The sequence below is a fragment of the Nelumbo nucifera genome, chromosome 1 (genome assembly GCF_055504915.1).
Source record: "Nelumbo nucifera cultivar China Antique chromosome 1, China Antique-T2T, whole genome shotgun sequence".
NCBI classification, from domain to species: Eukaryota; Viridiplantae; Streptophyta; class Magnoliopsida; order Proteales; family Nelumbonaceae; genus Nelumbo; species Nelumbo nucifera.
The window spans coordinates 47,011,319-47,028,056 of NC_142649.1; the positions used below are offsets into that span (position 1 = coordinate 47,011,319).

The 16,738-nt window shown below is 34.3% G+C and overlaps 1 protein-coding gene across 1 annotated transcript; it reads left to right on the plus strand.

Annotated features, from left to right (window-relative positions):
* The first annotated feature begins 3,070 nt into the window (after nucleotides 1-3,070).
* XTH16 (xyloglucan endotransglucosylase/hydrolase 16) lies at nucleotides 3,071-4,580 on the plus strand. The gene is made up of 3 exons (XM_010248659.3): nucleotides 3,071-3,635; nucleotides 3,723-3,916; nucleotides 4,002-4,580. Exons 1-3 carry the CDS (start codon nucleotides 3,363-3,365, stop codon nucleotides 4,408-4,410), a joined length of 876 nt encoding a protein of 291 aa, XP_010246961.1. The 5' UTR covers nucleotides 3,071-3,362; the 3' UTR covers nucleotides 4,411-4,580.
* Nucleotides 4,581-16,738: the final 12,158 nt, after the last annotated feature.

Genomic DNA, 16,738 nt, shown 5'->3' on the forward strand with positions numbered 1-16,738 from the left:
CGGATAATCGGGGCCATTCAACCTAAAAACCAGACCCAAAACGGTTTCCTATCCAATCCGGTTTTAAAACCTTAGTTTAAAAAAAAACTACAAAATACAGTTTCTTGCTGTTTATATTCTATACCTAGTATATGCAGCCTCTGTGAGCTAGGCTATGCTAAAAGAGAGCATTCACATATTTAGTTGATCAAATAGAGCAAAAGATTAGTTTAGAGAGTTAAATATCGTGATGGGGGCAATTTTAAATCCCGTGTGATCTTGAGTTATGTGCATTTCTTTGCCAGTTTCTCAAGTCTCTTTCTTTATCCTTTCTACAGTGAAAAGTAAGCAAACCCTTATCTAGCATGCATGAATTCCCTAGTTCAGTCCTGCTTAGTTCTCCACCCAACAAACATAAACAATTATTGAGGAGAATTATAAAATAATTTAAATTTAGCTAAAAACAATATGGTTCTACCTTACAATCAGATTGTTGAATAAAAAAAAAGATAGATACAGATTAATACTATTTGTTTGAATTTTGAAAAGCCTCAAACCCTTTTTGCATAATGTATAGAAGGGTGGGGACCTGGACACCTGGTTGGGCAACTTGATTAATTAGGGAGGAATCCTTATCTTTGGGTGTTTGTTTGTGACCTGTGAACCCCTCCAAACATTGTTGTCCAATGGAAAATTCAAAGATGATTAAAAAACGTGCCAAACAAGTATGGAATGGAGCCCACAAGTAACCAATAATGTAGAGATTCTTCAAATAAGTTGTGTTTGGTTTTATAAAAAAAAATAAAAAAGAAAAGCTCTTAAGGATTTTCTTTACCAAACACAGCATAATCAATACATGCACGAGACCTATCATAATTAGCAAATTCTACAACACCTAAAGAAAGTTTGCTGCTTGTGATGAATTGTGGTTTATTAAATGTGAGATTTTGGGCCATATATCGTATGGCAAAGAGATCGATATTGATAAGATGGTAAAATTCGAATTTATGTAATTCATGGATTTTTTTTTCCTGACAGGCAAGGTGGGACCCATGAATGAGAAAAAATTAGAAGAAAATAGGTAGGGCCCATGAAATGATATGCCAATTTTGTCTTGTAATGTATCTTTTATGGCCCCATTAGATTTGGATTTGTGTGGGTGAAGCTTCCAAGAGGTTATAAACTTTGTTTATTAACTTTTATTAAGGACATTTATTCTTTCATAGTAGTATATTTTCTAATAATATTTCCTTCCATGTTGTTAACTTATTATATGTTATTTCAATGTTTTAGAAATGAACTTGAAAACTGGTTGTGGTTCCACCATCCAGTCCTAATGGATGTCTAGTTGCAATTTTAAAAAATAAAAAAATTAAGGAAAACTAAAAAATGGTTAAAAATCATTGTTTGGGTCAAATAGATCAATGATTTGACTGTTCGGGTCAGTAGATCATTAATCAAGCCAACAGTTTTGAGAAGATTTTGATTCAAAGATGAAACAAAACTAATTGCTTAAACGGTTTCTGTGCCAAATGGTCCGACCTTCTGGATCAATAACTGTTCAAAAACCATATTTCATTTCCTTTTTCCTCGTTTATACATATATCCATACCCGTAAAATTAAATTTTAACTTCAAAACTAAAGAGCTCCTTAGTTAACTGTTGGTTCTAACTCTTAGAGCCATTAATTAAAGCACTGACGAAACATTTTCCCTTATTAATTACACCTTGTAGACATGGTTTTTCTCTTCTAAGAAGAGTACATATATATAATTCCTATATTAAAATGCCGTGAAGATTTAACCTAAAAATATCAATATTTTGTTTTTAATAGAAATAATAACCTAGCTCAAATTCCAAAGATGATGCCTGTATCCTGTCCATATCCCTTCTTAATTACAAATCAAGTTTTAGAATTGTCGAAGAACTAAAATAAAGAGTTGAAATGATATTTTGGTAGAAGCTTTTTCCCCTATAAAATAGGCTTTTCTCGAGTCTCCATTTGTTGAAGGCAAGCGCCAAGCGAGTAGTTTTTTTATTTTCTTCTGTCTTTGCCATAAAAGTGGTGCAAGTATAGATGAAATATTATTAAGGCCTTAAGGGTGAAAATTTTTTCTCCCTCACTTCCTTTGGGGAAAGAAGATCGGGGAGAAAACCCATGATTTGATTGTATTAATACAACTTTTTCAAGACTTCCATTGTAAAAGTTGTTTTTTATGGCAAAGGAAGTTTGTATTTTTTCAATGGAAGTGAGAGAAAATTTTTACAATGTAAATTCTCATCTCTTTTACATAAAATTTTCTCTCATCTCCTTTACCATTGAGGAGAATTTGCCATTGTAAAAATTTGCCAAGCGAGTAGTTTTATGTTTATATTAACGTAACCCATGATTTGATTGGGGAAAGGAGATGAGAGAAAATACAACTTTTTCTAGACTTTATTATGGGTGAAAATTTATTTCAAAACCAAATGAGTAGATTTTTGAAGAATATATATATATATATCTTGCTTTCCATGTGTTCTCTCACAGGGAAGGACCACATGTATTTAATTATCAAAACAAAAGGGATACCCCATGTATTTGAAGGGGAGCCATCAACTAAAGTGGGAACCCTATCACATTCTTGGATCTTTGAACACCTCTAATTTGATCAAGTCCACAAAAAAGAAAGAAATCCAGTGGTCAAATTGGGCTTGCCCTAGGATGTAGAGAATCAATCCTGAACCACCATAATCCATATTTGGTTAACTACAATACAACCAAATCAAAGAGCATTGTTGATTGGAAAAGAGATTGGTTGGCCCTACCATCAACTCAAGAGCACAGGAACCACCAATCAATTAGTGGGTCCACAACTCACAATTCTCAATTCCAGGATCCAGCCATAGCCTTCTCTTTCAGTGTTCAGTGATTCAACGTAATAACTACAACCAAATCATGGATCCAACATGGACATAAAAAGCTATATCCACGTAGAACCCACCTCTGACAGCTGTTTGATAAAACCTAAAACAAAAGGAAACAAAAGCTATGGCGGGACCACCGCCGCTCGCTCCCTACAAAAACAAATTAACAAAACAATCAACCTACGCGGAAAACAAAAGCTCCTCTACCCCTCCTCCCATGTCTTCTTTAGGCTCCAGCTTTCAAATTGTCCAGCTGTGTGTTTGCCAGCTTTACTCTCTAGTTTGTAGTCACGCGTCCTCTAACACCATCATAAAGACATAATCTCTCTATCTCTCTCTCCCTCTCTCCTTCACGGGCATTTCCTTTGTTCCTACCCATCACAATATCCTCCCTATATAAATCCCTGAAAACCCAACTCCACTCAACACAAAGTTACAAACGTTTCTCTCTGCTTTCTCTCTCTAAAGTGTCAACCATGGCTTTTTCCAATGGGGTTTCAGTCCTCTTGATTGCTTTAGTCATGAGTTCTCTAATGGCCGCCTGTGCGGGTAGCTTCTACCAAGACTTCGACCTCACCTGGGGTGACCATCGTGCTAAGATATTCAATGGAGGCCAGCTTCTCTCCCTTTCACTCGACAGGACCTCTGGCTCCGGCTTCCAGTCCAAGAAGGAATATCTCTTCGGAAGGATTGATATGCAGCTCAAGCTCGTTGCAGGCAACTCTGCCGGCACTGTGACTGCCTACTATGTAATCACCATTCCCTCACTACTTTACTAGAAAAGGCTTACATAGGCTACGACATAGACTCAATCATCACTACTGTTTGTTTTGCAGTTATCTTCTCAAGGGCCAACTCATGACGAGATCGACTTTGAATTCTTGGGAAACCTTAGTGGAGACCCTTACATCCTCCACACCAATGTATTCACACAAGGGAAGGGTAACAGAGAGCAGCAGTTCTATCTCTGGTTCGACCCTACAAGGAACTTCCACACCTACTCAATTGTCTGGAACCCACAAAGGATCATGTAAGAAAACTACATTAATATTACTATGGTCAGTACTCTATCATTGTTTTCTGATGACATTAGGGCCTGTACGTTCTTGTTTCAGATTCTTAGTGGACAACGTTCCCATCAGAGAGTTCAGCAACGCAGAATCAATCGGTGTTCCCTTCCCTAAGAACCAACCCATGAGGATCTACTCCAGCCTCTGGAACGCCGACGACTGGGCAACAAGGGGTGGCCTAGTGAAAACTGATTGGTCTAAAGCACCCTTCACTGCTTACTACAGGAACTTCAACGCCAATGCCTGTGTCTGGTCTTCTGGGTCCTCTTCTTGCAGCTCCAGGTCCACAAATTCTTTCAAAGATAGTGATTGGCAGACTCAAGAACTCGATGGCTGGAGCCGGAGGAGACTGAGATGGGTACAGAAGTATTACATGATCTATAACTACTGCACTGATCTGAAGCGCTTCCCACAGGGTCTCCCTCCCGAGTGCAGACGCTCGAGGTTCCTTTGAGAAACGGCATGGCATTTGCTTTATTAGTATATTGAGATCAGTTTGTAAAATATCCGTTGGTGGTGATTCCTTATTGGTTTGTTTATACTCAAATTTTCATGTCTAAATTATATGTAATAATGAAGTCAAATAAATAATATTCTTGGTTTCTCGTTTTCCTTTTATAATAAGAGTATAAGACCAGATTTTATTATAAATAAATATCAATTACATTTACAATGATTGTTCTAAAAATAGCTGTCTAGTTGCTGATCACAAGGCCCATGAGACGTGTGGCTTCAGTCAAATACCATGAATTATAGGGTCCATGGTGATGTAGCCTCAAAACTAGTCACTCGAATACTGGATCTCCTTGTTCTAATGGGTTTATAGCCCTAGAGAGAACTGCACTAGCCCAGATCAAAATCACACCAAGACTCTGATCGTTTTTCAGAAAGTTATTTATCCACTAAAGAGATGGGAATCACAACCACTTAAGAAAAATAAATTTTTCATAGACTTCATATAAATCTGAAAAAAAAAAAAAACATGGATATCTTGGTCAATGAAAATCAAAATTCCATTAAACAACTTCCCCCTCTCAAAATTCAAAAAACAAATGGGCCCAAAGAAAATTGTGCCCTAAGCACCTTCCAACCTAAAACTAGAACCAGAAATTTGTAATTTGAAATAGAAGAATATTTTCTATATTTACTTGTGGCTGGGGATGAGGGACTGAGGGATGATTTTAATGTGTTATATGTGGGATTTCAGATTCAAACCAGGTCAGTTGGACTCAAGAATTTTTTTGAATTTCTTTGAATTTTTTGAATCACAAAGCGGTCAAGAAATTTTCTCCTTTTCTTGATTTTTTTTGTTTTTTTATTCCATGTCATTTTTGGAACAACCAATGAGATGCACTTTCCCAATAACCTAAATAATCTCTTCTCCTAAAATTTATCCTAAACTACCTCCCCACTTTCTCTATAATTATCTCTAATTCCTATTTATCCTTCCCCTACTTTTTATCTGTATCCATCTAAAGAAAGTTTTGATTAAAAATTTTAAGAATTATTTAAATATTCTAATAAAATTATATAATAACTTCAAAATATTTACTAAAAACACAAAAAATAATTTTATATTTTTACAAAATATATCACGAAATTATGTACTAACAATTTAAATTATGTTTTTTCAGATAATCAATGTAAATGCTATTCAAGTATTGAATAATATGTAATAGCGTTAAATAAATAAAATTAAAATAACAAAAAAATTAAATATTTTATATATTATTTAAATATTTAAATAACTAAATATTTATCATAACTATATTTTAAATAGTCAAAATAACAAAATTATCTAATAAATAATTTTATACTTTTACAAAATATATCACGAAATTATGTACTAACAATTTAAATTATGTTTTTCCAGATCATCAATTTAAATGTTTTTCAAACATTTAATACTATGTAATAGCTTTAAATAAATAAAATTCAAATAACATAAAATTTTAAATATTTTATAGATTATTTAAATAACCAGATTTTAAATAATTAAAATAAAAAAATAATGTAATAAATTTAAAAAATTTCTTTAAAGCAAAAAAATAATTATAACATAATATTGAAATTAATAATAATTTAATATTTTTACATAATATTTTAAATAACTAATTTCACTTATATCAAGTAATAATTCGAGAAAATAACTTTCAAAAAAATTAATATTTATTAATAATAATTTTAAACTCTTAATCTGTATTTATTATATAATTATATATAATAAAATTAATATTTATTGTATTTTAGTAATTATTTATTTCTTTTGTGATAAATGTATTTTCAATGATTATGTATAAATTTATTTTATTTTGTTATTTAATAGAAAACTTTCAATAATTATTGGAGATTAAACTAATATAGTAGTGAAATTTTTAAATTTAATTTATTGTACTTATTGTATTTATTGTATTTTTGTTATAAATTATTGATTAATATTTCTTAGAGATTAAACTATTATTTAAGATTATACTATTTATTGACTAAGTTAATATATTTTTAGTACTTATTGTATTTTTGTATTTTTTCATTATCAATATATTTTCAATAATTGTGTATTTTTGCTATCAATTTTCAATAATTATTGGAGATTAAATTATTGTTATTTATCAGAGAAGAGACTATTAGTTTAGTTGAAATTATGAATGTTCATAAGTTGGTTCGGTTCAATTGTAGGCTATTTGGCCAACCAAATTGATCTGGTCAGGTTGGGAAGTTGGTCAGTTGAAAGTCTGAAATTAGCTGACCTTTTGTGAAACCAACCCATTCAAGTTGTATCGGTTTGGGTCAATTTTTTGGTTTGGTCAATCGGTTCAAAAGATTTAAACTTAAAAATTAAATTTAATTTTAAAAATTATGGTGTAATTATTAAAAAATAAATTTAAAAGTTAGGTTTATGATATAAAACATTTTAAACTAAGAAACATGGGAAATTTCCCACTTTTTCATATTAAAAATTATATTTAAAATATAAAATATTAATATATATCCATGGTTAGGTCATTCGATTTTGGTTGATTTACAAATGGACAAAGTGAAATTGATCCTACTTAGTCAAATTGGGAAATGTTTTAACCAAAGCCGACCTAAAATACTAGAAAATCGACCAACTCAGGTCAAGTTGATTGGGTTAGTCGGTTTCATTAGTTTGATGAATAAACCTAACCAAAATTAATTATTGTTATTTTTATTTTTATTTTCTTTTGATTAAATTTATTTAAATGAACATTACGGTCAACACTGTCATTTTCCAATGTCATCTAATGGAAGATTTATTAAATCCATTACAAATTATAAGTGGTGTTTTAGTAAAACTGTAACTATAGGGTAGATTTTAGTAAATCCATGAAACTATAAAAAGTATTTTAGTAAATAACCCTTTCTATTATATAACTTTCACTTACTAAATCCAGTGCATCCCCACTAGTAAGTCATTAAAATAAAGAATGTCAAATACAACCTTAAATCCTTAACACCAAACAGTTTGAGAAATTGACAAAATGCCTTTATTTAGTTAAGCAGTTTCAGATCATGAAATATTTGGAACTATCAAACAAAATTGTCTACAAAAGCCCTCGGTCTAGTTAAATCTATGTCAATGTGCTTCTTATTACCATGATTTGGATATTGTAGGCCCAGATTTGATGCTTAATAACCATGCCAATTCTTTATTTTTTTTTTGTTTGAACTACCTTAAATGTCTCAATGGGTCTGGCCTGCGTACACAAGTCCCAATATGATCTGGTGCCTATATATAAAAATTTTGTCCCAAAAGGAATTTCTCCAAAAATTCTGTTTTCGATAACAAACAAAATAAAATAAATTCGACCAGTGGAAATTAGATTTATTTGATCTATTCCTTACAATGCCATTAATCTTACAGCAATCATCTTACCAAAATTGCAATGAAAATTTATAAGAAAATTTGGAGAATACCATAGCAATTTTTTATTCTTTTAACATAGTAACTTGATATGGGGCAGAAAATGGCATCCAATCCATTTGTCTGAATTCGAATTCAAATTCAGTCCGGTTAAGGATGATTCAAACTTAACTTTTTTTAATTGGATGTAATATGGATATACCCCTAATTTAATTGTATGTGCTCATAAATACTAAAATTTATATTATGTCTTTTATAAATTTGTTGGTTTGAATGGTATATGTTTTTATTTTAGGCTTCATTCGCTTTTCAGTAAGTTATTTATTGAGGTAAATGCATGTATTTAGGTAAGTGTTTTTTAAAAAAGACTTATCTAGGTAAGTGTATTTATCCATGTTCTTTTGTTTTCCATGTAAATAAGGCAATGACTATTTTAGTCATAAAATCAGGGTCCATTTGGTCAGTTGGAATCGGAATCGGAATGGTCTATTCCCATAGTCTATTTGGTTCAGACAGGAATGAGAATGAAGATTAAAATCAACATGAATGGGATTTCATTCTCAAAGGAGGGGCAGGGAATGGTCATTCCCTCAAATGAGGGAATGTCATTCCAGCAGTAGTGGGAATGGAATTCCGATTCCGCCCAACCAAACGGTTGGAATCTAAATAGCCCATTACAATTCCAATTCCAGACCCTTATTCTCGCAAACCAAACGGGGTCTCAATTATTAAAATGGGGTATTTTTGTCCCATTCAAGTGTTGGCAACATTCCCCATAGGTGGGAAAGTTATTTACCTACCTAGGAGATGGGTATTAGGAAAATAAGCTTTCCCTTATACCCACATAAATCTGAAAAAAAAAATGGGCTTCTTTGTCAATACGAATCAAAATCCCATTGACCAACTTTCTTCCTCTCAAAATCCAAAAAAAGAACGCCCTCTTAGTGTCATAGGGATGATAACATTCTGATATTTTTTGTTTAATTTATCAATGCTACTTAAATCAGATTACAATTCGAATTTGATACAAGTCCAACAAATTCGTGTGTAGAATGCGAGTTTTTGACATATTAAATATTTATAATTTTGCGGTAGAAATAAAAAATCTGCATTGAACCTATCCGTATTTTTTTTAAAAATAAGTAAAAAATGAAAAAGAATGAAATATATACAAAAAAGATGTGAACAAAGGCCCAGCCAAAGGCTAGACCACAAAAAGCTCTAGGTCCAACAGACCAAAAATTCAGAACCAAAACCCAGAAAAGCTAGACCACTAGTTTTCTCGTCAACAGAAACCACCAAATTAACCAGCCTCCACCCTGCAGAATCAATCAATTTGGATCTATCTATAAACAAATTTATTAGATTTGAGAATATTCTGTTAATATTAGCTCTCTTCTCATAATACCTTATATATCTTCTATAAAATAGACATTTTATATGTGAAATTATTACAGATTAAATCAAGACAGGGTCTAATTCAAACACAGTACATCCGTATTCTTATCTTCTGTTAATAGATTGGATATTGGTTAATCTTAATTTAATATGGATCAGGTCCAATCCAATCTAATAAATACTTTCGAACATTAAGTCTGAACGTACTGATCCAATCAATATGTCTACTTGGACCGTGTAAAGTGTTCAAATTGATTTTGATTAATTGGAAAGGATTCCAACCCAAATCCGATCCATTGACACTCCTAAAAGCCAATCCAACCCCAATCAAAAGGCTTAACCATTGCATTATTTTATTTGTATTTTCGGACAAAATTTCAATGTAAACAATTTCTATAGCCTATTTATATTGTATAGGAAAAAACTTTGGCTGTTTGGAAACTTTTTCTGCACGGCATTGTCTTTCAGGTTAATAAAATATTGAGAATAATTATTCCTTTACCCTACACCCATACATATCATCCTTATAAAATTGATCCTCACACTGACCTCGCAATATTTCAACCCTGTATTATTAGGAATATCTCAGTACTTGTATGTTTGTGTTCGTAAGAAGATATTCGCATGGCTGAACTCCAGATTCTTTTCAAACAGTTAGGGTAGCTGTTTTTTACAAACAGCCAAAACTTTCTTGTTGTTGGATAAGGACCGTTCTGCCTAGTCCCAACCTAAGATGTCAATATCTCCAACCTTATTGAATAACTCCAATACTTAATTGAAGCCTAGATTGGCTGGACAAAAAATCATATACAATAGAGTACTGGGCAATCTATCACCACACACTAATATTGTTTTCTACACATACAGTCCATGTGCGACTCACACCTTATAGTATGGAACATTGGTGTCTTTTGTTGGATTTTAATCTCATAAGAAATTAAATTTGATGGGTTTGATTGGTCAATTACATAAGAAATTGCACATTCACACTTGTTTGGAAAATTAATTCTTTTTTACAAAACCTAGTTTTGAACTTGTCCCACATTGGAAAATTATAATCTTTGTTTTCAATATTTTAATAGGAGTTGATTTACACTCCTTAGAAATAGTAGAGGAGAGTATGGAGGTTTAATACCGTGTAATGCATGTGTGTGCGTGTGTGTGGTGCAATGAGGTGCACTTTGCTCGCATTTCGTGTGGCTCGCGAATGGTGGATTTGGTTTTGGTGCGATGTTGACTGTTGATCAACAGTCACGATTCGATCGGGTGTGACCAAGAGGAACAATTCAAAGTTAACCGTTAACTGTTCAATGTGCCTTATCTGAACCAGCACCTATATTTTCTTCATACCTCTTCATAAACTATTTAAGTAGCAGAATCAGACTTCAAAAACACATTGCTACAATCTCACAGAAGGTTTCTTCGGAGATTCTTCAACTTTGCTGGTTGTAGATTATTGCCCAAGACTCTGTTGTATCCTCGAAGGATTTGCCTGTAACTCAACAACAAACTCAGTTAAACTGAGTGGGGCAAAATAACGTTCTAAAGACAGTATCTTCAGACGTGCCTCAGAGCTTCTCCTCCAAAGTTACAATGACCCCATTTCCCAACATGTTCGCTCGTGATTTTGTTCGTCCATCTATCCTGCTTAGTCGGGCCTTGGAAGGAATAGGTGTCACAGAACCAAGATTTACACTTTATCTACTTAACCTTCTTTCTTAGCAAAATTGGTTTTATGTTACCACTATGATTTTCCTTGATTAAATCCCAGTTTGAATCGGTGCAAATCCATGCTCACACCTCCATGCAGTCTCTTGCAATCTTACATTGGGAATATCTCCCCATGAAATAAAATATAGAATTACAGAGATATTCTCGGTGCAAGGCTATAAAGGCTGTTTGAACGGACATTGCACTGACTGAAGCTGAGCTCTAATTTGACGCACTGTTCCACAATGACTGTGATCAAAAGGCCAATTGGTGCTGCAGCCTGCAGGGAGTTTCATCCTCATCACCTCAATTTTAACTGTTTGGCTTCATATTTTACGTCTCTCTTTAATTTTTGTTCCCTTCTAACTATTTCATCAGAAGGGTGGAAGCAAGCCCTGATTTTCTATTGGATTCCTTATAGTGATTCGCAATCTCGCTTTCTACTGTAAAAATGCTGTCTCTGAGATTCGTATAATTGAAAAAAAAAATAAACATAAAAAAACTCAAGATGAACTCTTGTTCAAACAAAGTGTCGGGCTCTTTTAGCTTCAGCGTGTAGAACTCTTTGAACTTGATAGGAATTGGTCGTGTAAGAACCATCTTAAAAAGTCATACGCCACATATGAAGCAGATCAATCCATATTTGGATTGACCGTTGGATTCATATTCCGAATTTGTCCTAGCCCACCTCTCTATGCCTGCCAACTGTTAATTCATTGACTCCGGGATTATTCAGGAGAATGGGGAATTAAGCTATCACAAGGATTATTCAGTGATCTGTGATTGTTTCTTATCCGATATTGCGTTATTAATTAGCTTGTATATCTAATTCCCTGAATAAACTGTTATTCTTGTAATTACTGCAGACCGTAAGAGATTGCTAGATAATAAAAATGAATGAACAAGAGAATGTAAATTTATTTTCACTAGTTCAGATTTTAGAGCATTTCACGATTTTTATTTTATATTCTTTTCCATTCAAGACCTTCCATGGAAGTCAAGAGAGAGAAATGCTATACTGTCATACAATGGATGTTTGATGCGTCCAAGCAAAAGAAAGGGAGGGGGTGACGGTGGGCCGGTGGCGGGTATTCACTCGTTTAGCAACTCAAAAACAAAAGATATTATAATCATGCAAATTCAAATAGCTAGGCTGGGTCAAATCTGGCTTGTTTAAGTCTTAGGGTAGCCAAAAGCATTCCCATTGATTATATAAATGGTTCTAATTTTTTTGCTTCATGCACCATAGATTTTGCCTATTATATCCAAAGTTTTTAATTAATAACTACTAATATTTTATTATTTTTATTGTTATTAAATATCAACTGCTAAGAAAAAAAAATCATTTTTTTCACATCAATTGTTGTTTGATCAATGGCTTTGATACATCATTAATGGATCGATCCTGACATGAAAATCATTAAAACATATAGAATAAATTATTGTTATTATTTTCAAACTTTCTTATAATTAAGGAGATTTTTGGTAAGTCTACCGAGCAAACATCAAATATCCATTTCTATTTGGCAATAAATAAACCAAAACGACCAAAAGCTTTATTCATTAATTTAAAACACATTGGTTTTGCATGCTTTCACAAACCCTCTTCGCCTTCCTAGCACATTTGCATCTATCACACATATTTCATGAATCACAAAACATTTAATTGTTTTTGATTATTCAATAATATAGTCTTCAGCCTCTCTATCAGCAAATAGTGAAGTGCGGTGGAGAAACCCTTCGTGAGTAGAGACAGTCGTCCAAATCCCTAAGTGCGCGCATCAATGGATTTCAGGTAGCGGTTGCAATTGGGTGGGTTGGGTTGGGTTGAGCTTCAATCCAATCCATTTAACCTGCCAATCCATTAATGATTCAGTTATATAAAAATAAATGGATTGCATTTGATCCAAACCCACTTTAACCTAATTCAATTCGTCCAAACCCATTAATCGTATATTTATGTATTTAAAAAAAAACTCTCTTAACAAATAAGTTGGTTATACCTTAGTAATAATATTAGTTGCTATTTACACAAGTTGTGAAGGTTCAAATCACATTATATGCATGTTATTTTTACACAAGTGGCGAAGCCATTTGATTATGTTCGGATTTCGGCTTTGACCAAACCACTTAGGTTCAAACCGGTCAGACCAACTTGAACTATGTAATTGGATTGTCTTCAAGTTAATCAACATCAAGGGTGATTGAACCGTTTAGATTTGGATCAGTCTGGTTGGACCAAACTGGACCGGTTCAGTCAATGGCGGATTGACTTGGACCAGCCCATATCAGGTTTGTGCACAGGTTTGGGGTCGAACCAACTGGCCCAAAGTAGGTCAAGAGAAATAGATCAGACTGGTCCGTATTTGAGTCGAGTTGTGCGGATACGGGTTGGATCGGACGATCCGAACCAAGCAAAGGAAGCAGGAGGCGAAACCATCCCGTCCGAACACGTTTTGGATTCGGCTCAACCCAGATTGGCCTGTAATGGGTCGTGTTGGGTTCGAATCGGGCTGAACACCCAATCGAACCGAACCAAGGTGATTGGATCTATTCATATTTAGACCAAGTTGAGCTGATCCGAACTCGGGTCAAGTTTATTTGGATTTATGTCGATTTGGGTGAAGTGTATAAATTATTTCATTCAAATGAAGAAAATTAAAAAAAATGACTAACGAATTAATAATTATATCTGCAGTGATTAACCCAATGGTTATCGACAACCCAACCCATTTAAATTGACCCAATGGGTAATCAACCCATTTCCAACCAACCAAGTAAATGGGCGGGTTGAGTGGGTTCAGCGGGTTGGGTGAAAATTTGCCACCCCAAATGTCAGGTACCTTTCTCTATGGGTACAAGTGGTCTTGCATGTCAATAATCAATTAGTAGAGGTCATTTTCTTCTTTGCCAGAGCTTTTTTACCTTCTTGTTGTAGGCCCAGTATCTCTGAATTTCTTGAATAACAGTTTGTGTGCAAAAAATATCAAGGCTCAGTTTGGAAGCAGTACAAATACAAATTTGTTGAGTGCAAAACCTTATATTTTGTATTATTTTGTACGCATTTGTATTCTACATATTTGTATTTGTAATCCTTCCAAACTGAGCTCATGCTTTGAAGTGAGGTGTTACTGTTTTCTAAATGGTGCAATGAGAGAAGTCTTGTTTATGTTATGTGGGCCCATATGTGGATCCGACCAATAAGCCATATATAAGTTCTTTTTAGGGCCATTTACTAAAACACCCCTACAGGTCATTTTCTAAACAGTGCAACCAGAGAAGTCTTGTTTATGTTATGTGGACCCGACCACTAAGCCATATATAAATTGTTTTTAGGGTCATTTACTAAAACATACCCTATAGTTTGCATTTTACTAAAACACCCTCTATAGTTTGCAATTGATTTACTTAATTGACCTTTCATTAGATGAGAGTGGAAAATGATAGTTTTGACCCTAATGCCCATTTGATAAATTAAATTAAAGGAAAATAAAAATAAAATACCAATTTTGCCCCTAATAGAACACAAGCAACTACTCTATTTGACTATATTTGGTCAATTTTATTTTGCCTACAAAGAAGTATTACGAGTACTTAGGGGGCCATGCCCTTAAATATTTTCCACTTATTTTAAATAATAATATTAAAACAAACACTTTTTAATGAAAGGCGTCGATTTAATAAATAGATTGTAAACTATAAGGGTATGTTCTAGTAAAATGAAAACTAATATAAGGTCAAATAAATCCGTAAAACAATAGGGGATGTTATAATAAACAACCCTTATTTTTAAAAGTTCGAGATATATATAAGGGAGAAACCTATAATGCAGTAAAAGACATGATATATATAAATAATTTCTCATATATACCCACCGATGCAAACATTGGAAGTTATAAGGGTGTGGAAGAAGACAAAATTTGGAGAGTATCCATAATACAAGTGTACATGCTGACACGAGTAGAATGGTCGATACCAAAGCCCATTCCAACCATGCCACAAGTCGGGTTGCATGGAAATTGAATTAATACACCATGTATGGTTATGTCCGTTGGCATGGACATGGGCATGCCTTTTTTATCCAACGTATCGTATTGATATTTGGAATTTTGTATACATCTTACTGTTATTAATATCAACTATCAACTTTTTGCAATTAGCCAACATCTGGTATAATGAGGTTGGCCTTGTTGTTAAGAGCAAGTATAATGAGGTTGTTTCCATCTACAAATGTCAAGAGGGTCTGTGCCATAAAATTTCTCTCGTACTTTATTTTGCGATAAAGACTCCTGTATTATGACTGTGAGACAAAGATCCCTTTCGTTAGTTTTCCGTTGAAATCGACAGTTTCAATTCGCATACTACCCTTGTAACAAATATTCGAATAATTGAAAGAAAAGTACTATTCATCTTCCCCGAACAGCACCCCAATTCCTGCTTCTCAAGCCTTGGCCGCCCAGAAAACCACAGATTAGAAGAGCTCTTCAAGCTCTCCCTCCAAGTTGCTCTTACCGAGCTCTGCGAGAAGTTGTTATCGGCTTCCAAGAACAGCGACCTCAGGACATGGCTCAGTGCGGCAATCACGAACGAGCAGTCCTGCTTAGACAGGCTACAAGAGTTGAACAGCACCACCGCTGCAGCAGTGCTTGAAGAGTTGAGGGTAGCAATGAAGATCTCAACCGAGTTTACAAGTAAACCTGGTGGTGATTGATTAGGTCGTTCGGGTCAACAGATTAGCCGAGCGGAGCGGCACTCAGAGTGATTCTTTATGCATTTGATGCTTAGAATGCCGTATTTGATGACTGCAATCAGTAAGCCGCATTTGATTCTCAGAATGATTCTTTATTTAAAGTGGCTTCAATTTCATTTGCACTGTGTCTATTGACTGATAGAGTGCTCTTCTGATCTCTAATGATCACGCCATACCCGACTAATTCATGGATGAGTCTCAGAGAAAAATATGGCTTCCTTGGATTACTCGGTCAGGGACTATCCCTTCAAGTCCTTGAACTTTTAATATAGAAAATCACTATTAATGGAGTCTGAATTTACTGGGCCTCAAAACGGACCACCACCATCACCAATTTTTTAAAGCTGGATTGCATCTTTAGCTTTACTCGACTATTAATGGAGTCTGACAATACGCACACAGACCCTTGCGTGCTTAAATGGGTCTTTAGCTTTACTCGACCCATCATACAACAAGGTATGTATGACCAATCGGATCCACAGAACCGTCTCCTCCAGCAGTCTCTGGCCACCAGGGTGCATGGACGAGATAGAGTCTTCAAACTGGGTTAGGCAATCACGCAACGTGGCCACGAGAAGAGGATCGCCATTGACCTTGGGGATAAGCTTTGTGGGTAAAGAAGCGAGCTTTGAGAGCACGGTAAGGGCAACTTGGAGAGAGAGCTTGAAGAGCTGTTCTGGACCTGTGGTTTTCTGGGCGGCCAGTGAAGAAAGGAGAGCTTGAGAAGCAAGATGAAGTGCTTTTTCTCAATTGTTCAAATACATCCCATAGTAAAGGGGTCTTTGTACATAATGGATTCTGAGAATTTTCATTCAAAAAATTATCAAATGTATTTGGCATATCATCTGATTCCTGTTTTTAAGAAATAGGATCATGTTTAACATCACCTTATTTTTTGGAATCAATTCTTTAGATGATTGATATATAACTATAGTAGTAAGCAGAAATGTTTTCGATTAAAGAATGCTGGGCACTATATGTGAAAATCAGAAGAGAAGTAACTTGTGAATCCGGATGGATGCCAAAGAGGGCCCAAAAATC